Source organism: Nelusetta ayraudi, unplaced genomic scaffold (assembly GCF_046127955.1).
Source record: "Nelusetta ayraudi isolate G7.1 ecotype Tasmania unplaced genomic scaffold, CSIRO-AGI_Nayr_v1 ptg000076l, whole genome shotgun sequence".
Classification (NCBI taxonomy): Eukaryota; Metazoa; Chordata; class Actinopteri; order Tetraodontiformes; family Monacanthidae; genus Nelusetta; species Nelusetta ayraudi.
The window spans coordinates 233,159-250,147 of NW_027466126.1; the positions used below are offsets into that span (position 1 = coordinate 233,159).

At 48.3% G+C, this 16,989-nt stretch overlaps 1 protein-coding gene across 1 annotated transcript in view; it reads right to left on the reverse strand.

The window, feature by feature from the left end:
* csgalnact1a (chondroitin sulfate N-acetylgalactosaminyltransferase 1a) overlaps positions 1 to 15,307 on the reverse strand; it is a 32,199-nt gene extending 16,892 nt beyond the window's left edge. Inside the window, exons 1-2 of the mRNA XM_076043641.1 lie at positions 15,082 to 15,307; positions 1,536 to 2,336 (exon numbers count right to left, since the gene is read on the reverse strand). Of these exons, the coding sequence (XP_075899756.1) occupies positions 1,536 to 2,336; positions 15,082 to 15,292 (1,012 nt within the window). The 5' untranslated portion in view covers positions 15,293 to 15,307. The remainder of the gene's footprint in view (positions 1 to 1,535; positions 2,337 to 15,081) is intronic.
* Positions 15,308 to 16,989: the final 1,682 nt, after the last annotated feature.

Below are 16,989 nucleotides of genomic sequence, written 5' to 3' on the forward strand. Positions count from 1 at the left end.
CTCGCCCGCTAATGCAGCCCCTTAAAAGCTCCCTGAAGATGCTTTTGTCAGCCCCCCCCTCGGCCACTTCACTTGTCTCGGCTGTGTGGGATAAGTCCCGGCTTGTCCAGTATTCAACTTGGTTGGCCATTAAGAACTTATCGGGATGGGCGGGGGGAGGAGGGGAGGAGGGGAGGAGGAGGAGAAAAAAAAAAGAAAAGAAACCATCGGGAGGTCGTGGTGGTGTAAATAAAAGCAGGCGGCACTTCCTCCCCCGCAGCTGCACTGAGGAACTACACGGGCTGTTTAAAGTGAATGCACACACAAAAGCATTATGCATAAACATGCACAGAGAAGGGACCACACACATGCACACACACACACACTCAAGAGCAGCGGTGCCGAACCCCCGGGGGTCATTTGGTACCGGCCCACACATAAAGATTAATTAACTTCCTTTGAATTAATTCCGTTTTATTTACTATCTTAGTCTGATCAATTTTATTTTGAAAAATTATCTCTCCGTTACATCCATCCACGGCTCAACTCTTGACGCATGTCAAGGCGCTTGTCTCGGTCACGTGATACATTACCACTAGGTCAAACCCCCGAGCTAGCAAGCTAGTTAGCAACACGAGTGGAAACAAACGTCTTTGGAGAGAGGAAAAGGCCGAGTGAGGACAGAGAAGAAGAACGGTTTAACAGACAATACCAAGGGTCCTACTACTAATATGGATTTTATCTCGACAGAAGATTCGTACGCAACAAGCCCGCTCTGCTTAGCATGCGGCGACCAGCGCTCTAATGAGCCAATGAAGCCTTCAAAACTGCAACTGGAGTATTGAGAAAAAAAACGTATGTTAATCATGTTATGTTGTTGTCGCCATGTTAAGAAGACGCTGCGAATAAAGTTCCAAATGTGTACACAGTGTATACTTAGAAAATACCACATTTTCTTTTCTATTTTCTTTTTCATGCCGGTCCGTGAAAGTACTGTCTGACAATACTGGGGCCAATGCCCAACAGCACATGCAGAGGGGAGGGGTCCCGCCTGTGACCTGCTGCTCACTTCCTGTGAGCCAGGTGCCTCAGTCGCTCTCTTTTAAAAAGAAAGAAAGAAAGAAAAGCCTCCACCCACTCACACAGTGAAGATGTTGACCTTGAAGGAGCAGACACACACACACACACACACACACACACAGAAAAAAGATGCCCCACTGCGAACGAGGAGCAGCTGTGTTCATTTCCTGCATTTCCTCCGTGGATCGAGTAGAACGAAACTCGGAGGATATCCTGGCGGCGAACTGCCGCACACACACACATACATACACACACATGCACGCACGCACTCCGGCATCTCCTGACCTTCCTGAGATTCTTGTATGCAAAAACGGACTGAAGAAGCGAGCTGCTACTCGGCATCCGAGCAGGTACCTTGGTTTTAAAAAGTCAGTTTGAAATTTGCCGACAAATGTTTTGTTTTTTTACGAGATGGACGCGGCCGTAACCCGGAGTTGGAAACGACCTCACACTCTACAGACGAGACGTCCGCTCACCTTCCACGAAGTCGGACGGCGAGTACACCTTCCCCACTTGGGCCTTCTCGGCGCCGCTCTTGCCGTCTCCGTTGAGGCTGTGCAGCGCCGTCTCCAGCACCTGGGCCAGCTCGTCCCTCTTGTCCTTCCTCACGGGCTTCTCCTCCGGGTTCCGAGACAACCCCGTCTCCAGCTGGTAGACCCGCTGCAGGGTGAAGCTCTCAAAGGGCACCACGGCCAGCTCGCTGGACAGCCTGGTGCCGGTGCTGACCTCCGCCCTGGACAGCTGGCTGCGCAGGAACTCCTGGAGGTCCGACTGCTGGCTCTTGGCCCCGTGGACCTCGCCCAGGCCTCCGCCGGGTGAGCCGGCTCCGGTTTTGGGCCCCTCGGCGAGGCCTCCTCCTCCTCCTCCTCCGACTGCCACTCCCGCTCCTTTCAGGCTCTCCTGCACTCCTTTCAGCTGCTGGCTGCGCTCCTGCAGCGCCTCCTTCAGCTGGGCGATCTGCCTCTTCAGGGACGCGATGTGGAGCTGGTGCTGCTCCTCGCGCTCCTGCAGCAGCAGCTGGTACGTGTGGACGCCGGGCAGCCCTCCGCTCTGCGCGACCCGGCCGGCCCCCATCCCGCCGACCCCTGCTCCCCCGATCCCCGGCCCTGTGCCCCCCCGGCTGGGGTGGACGGACCCGGTCCGGGACAGGTGGTCGGAATGCGGCGGGCTGCAGGTCATCACGTAGAGGAGCGACAGGGAGCAGCAGAGGAGCACCAGGACGGCTCCGACGCGGGACGCCGAGGCCAGGTGTCCGCGGCGCAACATGGCTGCGCTACCTAGCAAGAGGAAGAAAGCAGGCCGTTTGGTCATTCAGCAAGTCAGTTACACCACCAGCTCCGTCACATTGACTTAGTCATCTGAAAATCCCCCAAAAACATGCCAGGCCACTTTTACATGTTGGTTTTAGGATGGTGGAGGCTTCCAGCGGCTCCGCCAAAGCAAGCAATCCAGCGGGACTGCAGCCCGTGGAAAACAATGTTGTCACTGATGTGCAAGAACACAAGTCCAAGTGCGCCGGTGTGCGTCTGTGTGCGTCTGTGTGTGCATTGAGCAGATACAGAAAGAAGGTCGCTAGCAAATATATGTGCATTTGTTTAGAAGCGTTGCCTCACCGCCGCTCTCCGAGATACAATATTTCAAGACGCCCTGCGTGAAGGATCGATGGCGGCCGTCACAAAGTCAGCGCTTCACCATGTCAGTGCGTGCGTGCGTGCGGGCGCGCGTGATGGTTGAAAATCTGTCACATGAAGGTGTAAAATTTGGATACGGTCGGTCGGCAACGCGTGAGGTACTTGTGCAAAGCTTCCTTTCTCTGACAGTTATTCTTTCATTTTTAGGCATCTAAATCGATGAGTTGATGCCATCGGCGAAAAATGCGGACACAGTGGCGCCGCAGAGCCGCTCTCCCCGAGGTCGGCGACATTTGGGGGGGAAATTTCAACACTCATTTCGAATTTTTTGCCACTCGCAGAGTTTTTGCGACGCGCCTCCTATCTCGGAATGTATCTGCGTCCGCGTCGCATTGATGCACACATTCTCACTCTCACTCTTGCGACTCTCTCCACACAGGCAGCTCTTTGACAGCGCCGCCTGAAACCGAGCCTAATGAAAGGATTAGTATATGGCAGCAGTGAATACTGGACTGTGCTCGAACAGACGGCTGAATCAGGAGGGACGGGGCACCTTTCCAGCAGGACCTCCGCTGTGACTCAGAGAATGTTTGAGGAGAGGACTCTGCGGGTGGGGCTGGGAGGAGGTGCTGGTGGTGGTGGTGGTGGTGCAGCAACACCGCTGCAACTACCAGGAAAAGCCTCGTGGTGTCATTACATTAGTTCATAAATCCCCGGCAAAAAATGTCACGACATTAATGGCCTGGTGGAAGTTTATTAAATTTCACTGGTGGCTTTCGCCTGCATCTCTCATTACTCTCACAAACTGGGAGCGCTGCAATAATTGCATCACTTCTCCCAGTCAGCTCCGACGATCCCACTTTTAATGGCCGCCTGCATGGGCTAATGCCAGTAAAAGTCGCCGCAAATGATTTGCGCAAATGAAAGCGGGTATAAATCCGACGGTGCAAAGGTTAATTTGCCTTGTGGTTAAGTTGCCTTGAAGTCAGATGAAGAGCTTTGCCTTTTTAATGACAGCCAGGCTGACTTCAGTGCAAACAAAAGTGTGCTTCTCCAAGCACAATTCTAGTTTTAGGGTTGTTGTTGTTGTTGTTGTTGTTGTTGTTGTTTAAAAAAGGTTTCTAGATTCTTTTTTTTCTTTCTCATTCTAGCGTTACATAACATAATTGCCTGTTTTTCTTGTTTTCCGAAAACGTTCAAATATGACTTAGGCAACTATGCTATTAGGCTAACGATATGGACGACTACTTGAAAATGTTCCTCGTTCTAAGCCATAGAAAGTTTCGCAAACTCCCCGCAAGCTATAATTTCATGTTCTGTTCTTCTTTTCTTTTTTTCGTTCTTAGAAAGTTGTGGCGAAGACACCGGGCGAGAAAATTGTCCAGCTCAACTATACCTGAACAAAAGCACAAAGTGTCATTTGGACACCTACAGCGTTGTACAGAAACACACCATTAAAAAAAAAAAAAAAAAAAAAGCCAGTGGCCACAAACCCTGTTGTTGAGATACAGTTTGAAAGGTTGGTCAGTCAGAGGAGGCAGCAGCAGTGACGGAGATTTATGAGCAGAGAGTTCCCGGCTCAACCGCCGAGTCTCACTGGGAATGAAAGAGTTGATTCAGCGGCTGGTTATCTGGCTCTCCTGGGGAGAGAGGCATGTCTGCCACACAGGAAAGCTGGCAGCTAAATAATCACAGTTTGATTTTATTGGTCCTGGAATGTCGAAACAGGCGTCTGCAATTTCCTGCTTTGTGTAGCGATGGTGCGGTGCCAACTTTGTTTGTTTTTTTTTCTGTCCAGGGACAGCAGCTACAACCGGCGTGTCAGGACTGGAGAGTCACATTTCAAAGTGAGCAATGTTTTTTTTTTTTGTTTTTTTTTTTGCGAAACAATTTTTGCGTGCAAGATGCAGCAATAAAACTTTACAGATGTGTAATTGATAAACCGGTACAGCGAAGAGAGTACTAACCTGAAACTGTGTACACTTACAGTAGCCTCTAGGCTAAGGGCACACTTAGCCCTTAGTCTAAAAAGGTTGAATTTCTTTAAAAAAAAAAAAAAAAGAAAAAGAAAAGAAAAAGAAAAATCTGCGTCCTCTGGTTGTAAAAAATAAAAAAGAAGCAGGATGTGAGTGCTGCAAGCTGGAGGTTTGTTGGGCCTAAGCCTGACGAACGATGTGGCTCGAACGAAATTCGGCACGCACGTCAGGATTGGTAATCATTTTTTTTTTTGTTGATGCAACAACGAAAAAACTAGGTGCTCCATAATGCCCACCTACAGGCAAAAAAAAAAACAACAACACGTGAGGCGACTGGTTCCAGGCAAGCAAGGTCTTGATCACTCACTGTTGGGTTTAAATTACGCCGCTTTAGCCACCTAAAGCAATTAAAAGCAGGCCTTTTAACAGCTGATCCCCAAAATCTCGAGAGTTCTCAGCCAGTGTTCCTTTAGTAACCAGATGAAACAACAGAAATGCACTTAATACACTGTAAGTGACTTTGAGAGGCTGTAGCCAAGGCGATTTTGCAATTTTGCACGGCTGCAGGAGTGCAAAAAAGAAACCACACCGAGAGTGTTCTTGGTGCAATAACAAACTTTCGTCTGGCGGAATATCATTCCCATGTCCTCGCATATATGATTGATGGGTCTTCCCCGATATTGACAAACACGCAAAGCGAATCAAACAGATTTGGGAATTATGTCACGCGCTCGCCGCCAGGCTTTTGTAATTGCGACAAAAAGGCCGAGTTCATGGCCCGGATGCCGAGGCGATGACACTTTGATGTTGCAGTAACGAGTGAGCGCTCACTGGAGTGAATGACAAACAGCTGCGGCGATGCCAATGCGAGAGGAATTTATGAGAAAATCCATAAAACAAATTACAGCGTGCGGCGGCACGCAGGAGTGCTTTTGTCGGCGCCACAGTAGATATTTCTTTTATTCATGCGCGAGTGGTCCCGCTAGGAGCAGGATGCAGATACCTTATATAATCTCTGGGGGGGACGGGTCGCTGTGATATTTTGCGCAGACACTCCTGCACGATCTGTTTCACTTGTTCATTGATCCGTGAGGCAGCGCCACCGGCAGGTCGTTTTCTCCTTTGTGCTGCCCGAAATGTTGGCGAGACGTGCTGTTTTCCAAACGATGAGTCATTACAAATCTGGCAATGACGAAGCTCCCCTCCGTTCACTGCTGCAGGTTATATTATATTTAGCTGAAAGGTTTGCTGGGACAGTTTCTGTATCATGTTTAGCCAACAATTAATTACAATTGGGTTAATAAGCTCTTCGACTTCGCTCTGGTGCCGCAGTTACTGTTGGATTTAATGTTGGCTGAAGGGTCTTTTATGAATCGTCTAGCATCGTTTCAACCTGAGGGCCGAACCGTATCCAAGACTTCCATTAAATTCAAACTGAAAATTAAGGACAACATTTTAATATGTGGCCCCCGACCCCACTTGATTGAAATTTAACCTTTTATTTGGTCTCCTGCCACTGTAATTACCCGTCTGACAGGACGAGAAGCCGACAGCAACTTCCCGCTGCCTGTTTCTGCCCGGCTCCGGCACACCACAGATCTCCTGGAGCGCCGTGTGCTGAAATTCTCTCCTCATAACGGACTGACTATCTCAACCTGCAGCCGGGGGGGCCTTGCGGCTAGTTTACCGGTGGTGAAACGCCTGCAAAAGAGGACTCTTCCTCTTCCTGCTATGACATAACTGATAAATGGGAGTTCTCCTTTTCTTTCTCTCTCATCACACACTCAACGCTCCCCCTCTTCTGAAAATAGACACAGGGGCGCGGGAATGAGTGTGTGTGTGTGTGTGTGTGTGTGTGTGTGTGTGCGTGTGTTGGGGAGGGAGGGGTTGGGTCAAAGACAAGCAGATGAAAAATTAAATAAACAGGCTGTCATGGAGGAAGAGGAAAAACAACACGGTGGGGAGGAAGAGTGATTTACTGTGTTTGCTGGGCTGAGATGTTTCCAAAGCAGAACCTGGTGGAGCATCTGCTGCAAGCCACCAAAATCACTTCCTGTTCGCCTGCTGCTGCTGCTGCTGCTGCTGCTGCTGCTTCCTCCCCACAGGGCATTAGTGTGTGTGCAAATGCCTTAATTGGCGCTGTGTGTGTGTGTGTGGGTCTGTGTGCGTGGACGTGTTCCATTTGCAGCCCAGAAAAAAAATTAAGGTTGCCCTCTTAGCAGCTCGGAGAGGCTGTTTGTGTTTGTCTAAAAAAAAAAAAACTGGCATCATAGAGGGGGCGGAGCCGCCGCCGTCTGCTGTTTGCTCTCGGGCGTTCGCCGTCTCGCACTGCCCATCCTTGGCAGCAGTGGCCAGCCATTATTTAGCTTTGCTCCTACGGCAAAGCGGGGGAAGTTCAGAAGGGGTCCAGGACCCAGTGGGTTCACTTTGTGCCTCCTTTGCTTTTTTGTGGTTCCTTCCCACCGTCTCGATGACTCAGTGCGCAAGTCTTTCAGGCCCCGTTCAAGCGCTCATGGGTGTTTCCATCCAGTCTATTCATCTTCTAGCACCACTCACCCAGCACTCAGGGCGACTGGGATCCAACCCAGCTGTCTCAGGGGGGGGACGTGGGGCTCCACCCTGGACGAGTTGCCAGTTCACCACGGGGCCACTCGGAATACATGCAGAATAGATAGACTAGATAAAATAGGTCGAATGGAGTTGTTGGGATTACTCCATAAAAGTAATCCAAGTACTGATTACTCCTTGAAAAAAAGTAGCTACTTTGTCAACTACTTTGTTTCATAAGTAATCAATTACTAATTACTTTAGTTTAAAAAAGATAAAAGTAACAGTTGAGAACGTCTTGTTTCCTGCACGTAACGTACAACCAACCACAATATTCTTTGATTCAGACGAGATGAACTCAAAATAATGTTTGTATTTTGCAGCTACGAACGCAGCGCTGTTTTTTCTTTTCCCGCCGCCATGCTTGCTTTGGTGCGTCGTGGCATGTCAATGACGCTGCATGCGCGGCTGCATCATCAATCTGCGACACCATTGTTTTCGGTTGTTTAATCTAATAATTTCAGACATTTTGTAGATTATAACATATTTTTAGCTTGCAAAATGTTTCGGAAAAGTAATGGAACCGTTACTTGACAAAGTACTAATGACGTAAACGGCCATTTTTGCCAGAGTAATCCCGTTACATTACTCTGTTACTAAAAAAAAAAAAAAAAAAAAAGTTTGATTAAAGTAGTGGATTACTTAGTGTGCATGTAACAGGAAGCCAAGATACAAGAGGCGAAGCTGCTCAGACGCAGGGAGAATGTTCATAAACTCCACTAAGAATCCAACCAGCCACCTTCTTGCTGAGGTGAAACCAACTGCAGTCGCCAGGTTGCAGACTGACGGCATTTGACAGCCCCTCCCGGGAAGGTCAGGCGACGACAAAGGGAGAAGCCTCCAACACGAAGGAGCTTCTCGCAAAAGTGTCAAGAAAAATGGCCCAGTCGGCGCGGACAAGGCCGACGTCGGCGTCGCTTGCGATGAACGTATAGTTTGCTCAAGGCACGCCGGGCCCGCCCCCAGCCCCGACAACTCCCCGCCGTGACCCTGAGTGGGATGAGGGGTGACAGGTAATGGATGAATGGATGTTCTGTGTGAAAGCTCCAAAGACAGATAGGAACCACGGCTCTTGGCCCTGAGCTGGCTCCAGGGGAACTAACAACGGCGTATTGATTTTTGTGTGAGTGAGCGCATGTGTGTGTGTGTGTGTGTGTGCGTGTGTGTGTGTGTGTGTGTGCGTGTGTGTGTGTGTGTGTGTGTGTGTGTGTGTGTGTGTGTGTGTGTGTTTGTGGAGGACAAAGTAGCTGCAGGACAGGACAAGATGTGTTGATAAGGTGTGATGTGACACTTTGAGGCAGTTAGCCACAGATCAAAAGAGCAGCGCCCCCCCCCCCCCCCCCCCCCCAAAAAAAAAAAATAAAAATAAAAAGACTAATGCGTGAGGGCTCCTCGTGCCTCAGACGGAGGACGGGCGGGATGCTAAGTGATGACTATCGCTGCCTCCTTCCTTTGGTTCGAATTGAGAGGCTCCGAGACGGATGCCAGAAACTGTTGGAACACATGTCACGCCGCCTCCTCCTCCTCCTGCCTGAATCACATCCTTTTCTCCCGACGTTTTTTCCGAGGCCACCGCTGAAGGCTCTTTGTCTGCGGCGCCGTCGGAAAGAGGGGCAGAGAGGAAGAATTACTCCTCAGTCCGCTCTTCGCTTGTCACACTAATGCAGCAGAAATCGCACGCAAGCGACAGGTAATCCGGGCCCTCTGTGCGGCCGGTCAACCTTTAAATGTCTCCGGCATTTGAGAAGGGAACCTCCTGACCTCCTCTCTCGCCCCTGCATTTGGGATTTTAAAGAGGCGATTTTCTCTTCGCTCCTCTCCCAGCGGTGTTTAATGCACTGGAGCTCAAGCGGGGTCACGCCGAGGGAGTCATGCGTGCGCTGAGACCTCCCGGCGGACCGTCTGACAGAAAACACGTGCGTTAACACCAAACACAAGTCATATTTTGAAAGGTTTTGAACACTAACCGAATCAAATCATTGCGAGAAGATGATTGTTTGATTATTTCCTTAAAAAAAGACTATTATTTCAGAATGTGACAATATATTATCAAGAATTTTCGTCGTGGAAGGTCACTCTGTTGTCGACACACTCCGCAGAAAGCCGGGCCGGGATGACAGTGGTTAGCCATAGCCCGGAGCGAAGCTGAGTGAAACTGGAGACCGGGCCTGCTGGGGAGGGATCGGCGCTCAGGTGGGGGCGCACGTCAACCTTAATTGAACCTTTAGGGTCGTGCAGTGAGGTGTTAAAGCTCGGCTACAGAGTCAACACGCAGTGTCAACACAAGGCTGACGGAAGCCTTTAAAAACGTCACCCTGCATGTCGGGACAAGGCAACTATGGGGATAATGAAGGGGGGGGGGGGGGGCTCCTGATTGGTTCAGCAGGCCGTCTGCAATGAACGAATGCAGCCACAGGCGTCCCCGGTTTGTTTTGACTTTCCTCGCCTCCTGCACTAGATTTGCCACGATGCATCAACCGGGAGCCGACAAAACACCCGGGTCACTTCAGTTCAGCGGATGGGGTGTGCAGCAGAGGCCACTCTTTTGTTTAAAATGAGATAAGATATGGTACGTGGGAACGCCCCGATCGACTCCCCAATGACATCATCGCAGGCCAAATTAGACATGCTACAACAGTGCGTCTGTGAAAGTTCTCAGTCATCCAGGTCATCTCAATGTAGAAGGGTTCAGTTGGGCCAACTGGACTTCCGATCTTGAAGTCGTTTTGCCCTTTCATCCAAAAGGTTTCGTAGACACTGTTGAATTTCAACTGCACGTTAGGTTAAAGTATCGCTCGGCAAATACGTCCGCGCTATATTTTTCTTTTTCTTTCAACTGCAAATATTGCCATAAATATCAGGTCCTCGTTAGCGAGGCATGATCATACTGGGAGACTTTGACGTTATTACGTTCCCAATGACTAACTTGCATCCTCCAGCACAACTACGTCATGACCGAGGCACAATATTCACTGGAGGCAAATTGGCACAGCACTTCCCTTTCATTTTTCAAACGGAGCGGTTTGGCCAAGCAAACTTTTGCGGTGATTAATGAGCAAGCGAGCGAAAGCGGCATCCTTCCGTCTTTCCAGCTCGTCTTCCGGTCGGTGAGCGAGCACTCGGGTGTGTTTATTTTTTCGGAAGGCGTCCCTGCGCGCGTCTCTTTTCTCCGGCTCTTCCCTCTCCCATCATTACAAACAAGCCGACGGAGCCCCGAGCGGCCGCGTCTGTAGCTGCGCCCGCCGACTGTCTGCCCTGCAGCCTCTCCAGGGCTCGTGTATTTGGTACAGGTCAAAGATGTCAGACTGTTTAATGGGCCTCAGTGAATGTCGGGACTCTTCTTCTAGGACGACGACCTGTCAGACGGCGCTGCCTGAACCTGCCCTCTGGCAGTCCCACTGTAAAAACCAGGAATGTCCTCCGAATGACGCGTGAGGCGGCAAGTGGCGAGGGGCGAGGGGCGGCGAGGACGGATTAATTAAGATAGATGAGAAATTTAAAGGAACTCTGAGAGCGTCAACTCTGGCCCGGCTGATTACTCGAGGGCGCCGTTACAGGCGCGAGGAGAAAACGAGGAGAAGCTGAGCGTGTGGGAGGAAACGGAGGAGCGCAGCGCAGAGAAAGGTTCTTCTTTGATGTCTCTCTCGGCCCCTCAGGTGATCCTACATCCCCTTCATTAGGGGCCGGTTCCCCCGGAACCTTCCTGTCGACATGACATCTGGAAGGCCCTTTAAAAAAAAAAACAGCACTTTGCTACGCGTGGACCGTGTTCGCCTCCACCAGCCGCCCCGCCTCCTCCTCCTCCTCCTCTTTTCCCTCCATTGGCTCTCAATGTGCCCCAATTTTCTAGAAGTTAGGTTGGATTGAGTCGGATGAAACTTTAATGGGGCCCTCAGGGAAAAGAGGTCAGCGGGCCACCCGCTGCAAGACGGATGGCTGCAGACAGATACATCTTCTAACACTAAAGCTGTCTCCTTAATACTCAGAACAAATACATCAAGGGGCTCAGAATAAACTCCTGAAATCCTTTTTTTAGTCTATTGAAGCCGTTCAAGACAACAGCTTCTTGTTGCCGTTATTTTTCTTTTAAAAAAAAGACGTGACAAGAAACGGAGCGTCCTAAATTTCTGCCAGTCGCACGGGGTCAGTGAAAAGCAAGGCACTCGTGAGTCGAGCCGTATCACATTCGATCTGGTAAATAATTTATGTAACTGCAGTCTGTCCGACTGACTGCGGTTGGAGTCACGCAGATTATTTTTGACGCATTAAGAGACCGAGACGAGACGAGGTTTCCTTTACAACGTCTTCCAGCCCACTTTCTTTTCCGGTCTTGAGATAAAACAACAACGATCATCAGGTTGTGGCTTGAGAACGTAGCTTTTCTCGTCCTGAGTGCAGCTTTGAACACACAGATCCTCCCGACTCATGCGACAAGAAAACAGAGAATGGCTCCTGCGGATGAAGCATCTGTGAGCTTTTAGTTGTCGGCTCCTCAACGGTATCAACGAACAGCAGAGTCTAAAATGTGCGGCCTGTGCCAGCCTGAGAAATCAATTACAGCACATGGTGGGAAAAAAAACAAAAAGAAAAAACAGCCCCGGCAGCCAAATGAGGCGAGAGTGAAGCATAAAATGACGTTCCGGAGGAAATAAAACTTGCTGCCTTCAAATGTGGAAACTTCCTCTTGCCAAACGCATCACAGTTGCCAATCTTCACAACCGGACGATTGCAAATCGCAGTGGGGAAAACAATCACAGCAACGGCGCAAAGATGTTTCCACCCGTCTGTCTCGGGCGACGCGCGCTCCCAGTCGCGCACCGTCACCTTTGGGATTCTTGGCTCTTGCGCAACGGCCAGGCCGTCTTGCGTTACCTCTGAGTCCGCTCTGCGGCTCAGCGGCCCACCTTGTGCAAGACTCCGGGAGGGTAAAAACGCTGCACAGCCATCCCCACCTGGCTGAAACATTTCTCAAGGCCCCGGCGCAGAGACAGCTGGTCTCCAGCGGCTCAAAGAGCTCTTTATGTTTATCAGGAGGACTTTGAGGTCCCACGGTGCACAGCGTTCACTTAAAATTTGTCTTCCAACTATCGCAAGTGGCTGCATCATCAATCTGCGACATTGTTTTTGCAGATTTTTCACCTCCAGTTTTTTTTTTTTTTGGATGAGGCTGTCAAATGTAAATTTTAGGCCTTGATGAGACAAACACGTGGGTGTTGTGTGAATGAGCTCCGCTTTTGCAACCTTGGAAACAAATGCTTCCAACTCGGCCATTTCTGCATCTACAGGAAATATAGTGGCATCATTGTTTAGCCAAGGTCTTCAGGAATCTAACTGTGTTTTATCCAGGTGTGAATAACGGTGTAGGCGTGGCCAGTGAATGAACGGATAGTCCGACTTGGGGGCATTTCAAACAAATTGAAATATCTCACACACATAGAGCTTGATGAGACCAACACGTGGATTTGTGTTGCATGTCGAAGTGACATTCCTAGGGGGCGCTAAGGCCATTTTAGTTTTTTACACATCTCGGCCTGTAGGTGGTGCTCTGGTGGAGCTCTTGCCCTGATTTTGTCACCACAGGAAGGTTTTCGCAGCCTGGACAAGTGATCACAATTTGGTGCGAATCAAAGCATGCTAAGGGGGTGAAAGTGGGGTAGACAGTCCCCATTTTGCTAGGGGGCGCTATTGAGTGGATGTGAATTTCTTTTTCAAGAAATACAAATGTGGGGCAGGTCCGACCTGCATGCAAAATTTGGTGAGTTTTGGAATATGGGAAAGGGGTGAAAATGGGGTTCAAAATTTTTTGTGAAAAAGACCTTTCCTTTGAAGGGCCGTAAAATGAAAACTGAAGCCTTTATCACAAAGTTTTCGATGATTGTAGGTCATGAAGGTGTGGTCTACATAATACTCCGATTTCAAGTCGTCGCACCAACAGTTCCTGATTGTTTTGTTTTGAGATTTTTTCAAACAAGTGAAAATATCTCACTTCCGGTTTGTTTGGGGTTATAGGTAAGCGTTTATGAAAAGTAGGTATGAATTCAAGGAACACGTGGGTCTTTGTCCCATGTGTCTACGAGGGCGTTATGGCCATTCTAGTATTTTGGTCTATGTAGGGGGCACTATTGAGCAAGAGTGTACAATTCTTTCAAAAAAATACATTTTTCAAGGGTTCTGACCTGCGTGCAAGACTGTGCGACGATCCAGGCATGTTAAGGGGGTGAAATTGAGGTTTGAAGCGCAGGTGCCGAGAAAAATAAAAATAATATAACAATAATAATATAATAATAATAAACATACAAAAAACAAACGGGTCTTCGCCTTGCGATGACCTGCTCTGACTTCAGAGCTGGTCTAATCGCCGGGGCTCAGTCCCGAATTACAGTCGTCGATCACTTAGTAATAAATTACTCACCAACACTGGTCTCGTTTCCCCTGCTTGTTGTTGTTTTTTTTGTTTTTTTTGAGGAGCTTTGTGGCAAAATCACAAAGCTCCTTATGGAAAAAAAACAGCCCTTTGTGATGTCACTGGGTGGAAGCCACACAATTTGTACCTTTAAACTGCCTTAACTCCTTTAAGCTCCGCTCTGCTGTTGAAGGTGAACGGCGGTCCGTCTGAGTGCCAGTCAGACTTCAGTCGCAATCCCTCACACAATCCCTCTCACAAAACTTTCCACTCAGTTTAATAGATCTCCACAACCGGGCATTACCAAAATGGCCAAGGGCAACAAAATCAGAGGCTGTCGATACACTGCAGGCACCTTACATCAGCGCTGTCAAAACACCCGGTCGGGCTGCAATATCTGATTTTGTGGAACATGTGGGTTGCATGGCAGGAAAAGCCATTATACCCACACACACTCACACAGAGAGACAAGCATTTAATACACAAATTAGGACACACCAATCATGCCAAAGCGTCTGAGAGGCGGTGATATCTCCAGGGCACAGGAAAGCCCATATATGCCATCAAGTATCACATCAACCCCGCTGGTGTTGTTGCGGTTTTGGGGGCACATACATTAATTTTATGACAACTGCAACACTTTGCAACGTCTTTGTGAGTGCCCAACCAGCCTAAATCCTGCATAATCTCCAGTTGCATTCCAGCAGCGTGAGGAAAACAAGTCGGGCAGCTTGCGACCAAAATATTTGTAGGTTCGAGGTGGCTGTTGGTAAGAAGGATTAAGAGCCATTTTCCTGATTTAATAATAGCACCCCCCCCCCTCCCAAAAAAAAGGAAGAGGGAACGCTCTTGCACAGCACGTGTGTGCCAGTGAGATTAAAAAGGGAGCGAACAGCATAAAAATGAAACCTTACACTTTCGCTGCCAGCATGTAATGCTATTATCTGCGCCTACCCAACAGCAATCGATGTGGGCGTGTTTGTAAAATTCATCCATGTGATGTTTGGTTATTTATTATGCGGGCTATCTTAAGCTGTGGGATGACCTAAACTATGTATTTAAAAATTAAAAACAAAAAAAACAACAAAAAAACAACAACAAAAAAAACAGAGGGGTATATTGCAAAATTTGAAAATAAAGGGTCAAATATTCCTATTACGTAAACAGGAGGGAACAATCCTCTTCTTCAGCCAAATAAAACTCCTACATAGAGGACAAACTTTATTGATCGAAAACTAATATCATGATTCTTGAAAAGCAGCAGCACAGGAAGTGAACTCACCATCCCAACAGCGTGACACTTATCAAAACAGACGCACTATAAAGAATTTATCACTGTAATTTATTTTGTAGCGGGGAGCGAAGAAAAAAAAAAAAATCTACGGTGATTAAGCCGTCAACTCACCTCTGGTTCCTGCAGACGAAGTTTCGCTCCATCCCGAGCGAAGGTCTCGCTGAGTCCCGGGGCTGCGGTCCCGTCCAGCGTTGCTCTGCCGGGCTGCAGCCCAGTCTCCCGGACAGCAGGCGCGGCTGTGATCGTAAGTAGCGCCGGTGAGCAGCTGGCAGCAAGAAACAACCGGAAAAGGACTCGCGCTGCCTTCAAAATAAACGCTCATCAATAAATGGCAAGAAATATGTTTTAATTTAATTGAATGCGACCGTGAGTGTAAATCAAACATACAAGAGGAAAGAAGGACGGTCAATATTTGTTTTTTCCTGTAATTGAAAAAAAATACTACAAACTTGAATGTCACACCAGAATCCGCTTCTTCTTTGCCTTATGTGTTTGTATGCCACATAGGCGAACAAGTGGTTTCTCTCTTCATTTTATCTTTTTTTTTTTTTTTTTTTTTTTTTTTTTTTTACTACCAATAATAATAATAACAATAATAATAATAATAATAATAATACATTAAAAATGCAATAGGGTCTTCACCATGGCATAGACTGGCTCATTGGAGATACGCTCGGAACGAGATTAGTTTTTCTTTAAATGGTGGAGGACAATATGCGTCTTATTTTGAAAGCTCCAACTAGAAGTTTGCCTTTGCAAGCAGTGGGAGACTTGACGGCGGCGCTCTCGGGCATGGTCCAGCGGTCCTCTCAGCTCCTTCCCTCTCTGCTCTAATAAAGACAGCCTTGTTAGTTAAATTCAAGGCACCGTTACGGCGTCGGGGAAACACTGCTGCCTTTCATTTCTACAAAAGTCCGAGTGACTCCAATAAAGGTGGAAGGCGACCTAAAGATCCATCTGGATGTAAAGTGGCAACAGTTTTTCTTGGCCCGCAGTCTGCCGCATCAAGTCACTCGGGTAACAGGGAGAAAAGGGAGGGAAAAGCGGTCGAGTCCGTTGTGAATATGGGGGTTCGGACGTCACTTGTGGCTGTGGAGTAATTTGTGTTTCACCGGCAATAGCAGTTTTACCAATTTACCCTAGCATGCGAGTTAAATAGAGGATGTTTGCATGACATGACGCGTGAGAAAAACTTACTTAACAACTTACTTAACACGATTTATCAGACTTAAAATAATTGAAATATTAGGCTTTCAAATAAAACACTATTAATCAGACCCAGAAAGGCGCCTTACCAATACAACTTTTTTTTTTTTTTTTTTTTTTTAAGTATAGATAGAAGATGGCGACACCAAGTGGTCAAATACGAAACGGCACCCCCAGCAGCGCGCAAAAGAAGTAAGACGTTCAGTCCCCCAAAACACTCAAGCCAGTGGTGGGTTTGTGTTTGTTGAGAAACATTTCCGCGATCTATTGAAATCCCGTTACTAGTTCTCTGTCAACATCTGTCATCGGTAAATATGTTGTGTGATGGGAAAAAAATGAGTACTGTTAAAGGTCCAGTGATCCATCTCACCCTACACATATGTGCGTGTCATCAGTGAATTACAGCATACCAGTTAATTATTGTTTGTGATATCTTCTCTATTTCCTCTCAATTGATCCCTGGGAATATTGCACACCTGACCTTTGACTTTTATCATTCGATTGTAACGCACAATACTACATCAATGGATCTTTTGTCTGATGGATCAAACGAGGTCTGCCTATACCTGAACCAACCGGTGGAGAAACCACCATAGCCTGCTGTACAGCCCCATTTTGGACTGACTGCAGGTTAGCAGGACGTGGCTGAATGTCTGCTATGCAGCATTTAATATTGCAAAGCAGGCAAACCTGAAACAAGTCACCTTCATGGCTTCATCATAATGTCGTCATGCCTGCTGAACTTGCTGTCCATGAAGCGGTTACAGCGGTGTCAGCAGGCACCGGGGGGGGGGGGGGGGGGGGGGGGGGGGG